Source organism: Austrofundulus limnaeus, unplaced genomic scaffold, assembly GCF_001266775.1.
Source record: "Austrofundulus limnaeus strain Quisiro unplaced genomic scaffold, Austrofundulus_limnaeus-1.0 Scaffold37, whole genome shotgun sequence".
Lineage (NCBI taxonomy): Eukaryota > Metazoa > Chordata > Actinopteri > Cyprinodontiformes > Rivulidae > Austrofundulus > Austrofundulus limnaeus.
Window position 1 is genome coordinate 1,113,143 of NW_013952439.1, and position 1,547 is coordinate 1,114,689.

General features: G+C 40.3%; 1 protein-coding gene across 1 annotated transcript in view; it reads left to right on the top strand.

Annotated features, from left to right (window-relative positions):
- The window catches only part of cchcr1 (coiled-coil alpha-helical rod protein 1), a gene marked incomplete in the record, with an annotated part of 15,215 nt that overhangs the window by 4,241 nt on the left and 9,427 nt on the right, over positions 1 to 1,547 (top strand). Inside the window, 4 exon segments of the mRNA XM_014006722.1 lie at positions 678 to 824; positions 906 to 1,016; positions 1,210 to 1,316; positions 1,391 to 1,503. Of these exon segments, the coding sequence (XP_013862176.1) occupies positions 678 to 824; positions 906 to 1,016; positions 1,210 to 1,316; positions 1,391 to 1,503 (478 nt within the window).

Consider the following 1,547-nt stretch of genomic DNA (forward strand, 5'->3'; position numbering starts at 1 on the left):
ATATATATATAATATGAAAATTGTCCTCACATGCATTGTTCATAACACATTATGAGCAGTAGGGACTGCTTCTTTTAGTTTGAGCATCTTATTAATTCACTGTAATGTTTTCACAAATAGTCTTGTTTTTGAAAAAAACTGAGCAAAGTGTGAAGAAAAAAAAAACTTCATGAATTGTAAAAACACAAATGTTTATCTCACACTACACTGGGTTAAAATAATTAAAAAGAACCAGGTTCACACGGGGTGCCCTGTTGAAACGTTAGYACAAAAAGTTCCCCTGCAGGTAACCCATTACTGCATTTATCAAAGACTCCCCAGTACCAGCTCGCTTTTAGGTTTTAAACGTAAGGTTGTGCTTTTGTGACATGATGAGGTGCTTTAGATCTCAGTCAGTTCGGTGGTTTTAGATGGTGAATAGTGCAAATGCAAAAAACGTGCTGTTTTCAAAGGAGGAGATTTGGAGCCAGGGAGTTCTTATGAGTGAAACATTCTTGAAGATAATATTTTGAGTCAGTACCTTCCCAGGCATTTTATGTAAAARCTTTATTACTTTTCTCACATGAACTGAAACTTCTTTGGATTTCATGAGAAAGGTGAATCGTTTGTGCATAATTGTCCTCAGGTATATTGAATRTACTGGTAGCTGAACTGATATTTGTGTGTGTGTTTTTCAGCAGAGCTCGTCCGATCCACTTATGAAGAGCAGATCGGACGTTCTTCAAATCCTTCATCTGTGGCGAGAGAAAGTGTTCAAGTTATGCGTCCAGCTTCGCTCCAAGGACATTGAGATGCGAAGAGAGAAGGACGGACTCCTTTCAGAAGTATGAAAGCAGTCGTCAGCAGTGACGCCAGCTAATCGCATGTGACGAGGGATGAGCGACATTTATGTGTGTGTGTTTCAGGTGAGATCCGTGGAGCAGCAGCTCCAGCAGGAACAGCACAGAACCARCGTGCTCCAACACAGTCTGCATGACAGGATGGCCGAGCTGGACCTGGAGAAAGTGGAGAAAGAGGTTCGTAAGAGAACAACTGACGGGATTTACTCTGTTTTCCATCAAGTGTTGTAACTTTAGGATTATTTAGGTGAACAATGCTGACGGTGCAAAACCTTTGTATGGATCTGTCGACATTTAAAGAGAAATGATTAAAAACAAGCATCTCAGTTTAAACAGTAGTTTGGTAAAGATGTCTGTTTTTCCCTGTCAGGTGTTAAAACAGAACTTGGCCGAGGTTCAAAAAGAAAACRCTGAGCTGACGTTGCAGAACCAGAAAACAGAAGCTGATGTAAAAGCCTTGACAACGGCTCTGCGAAGGTAAAACTGTTTCACCTGATTTTTTTGTCAGATTTTCATCACAAGACAATCTCTGCAAATTCCAAACTTCACAGGTTCTCACAGGAATTTGAAAGCAAGCTGACAGAAATGGACGCAGCTAAAACACGACTCACCAGCTGCAGCCAAAGACTTTCTTTTGCTAAAAGAAGAGTGGAGACAATCCAAGGTACTGACACGGTGGAGGTTAGCGTGGTTTTATATATATATATT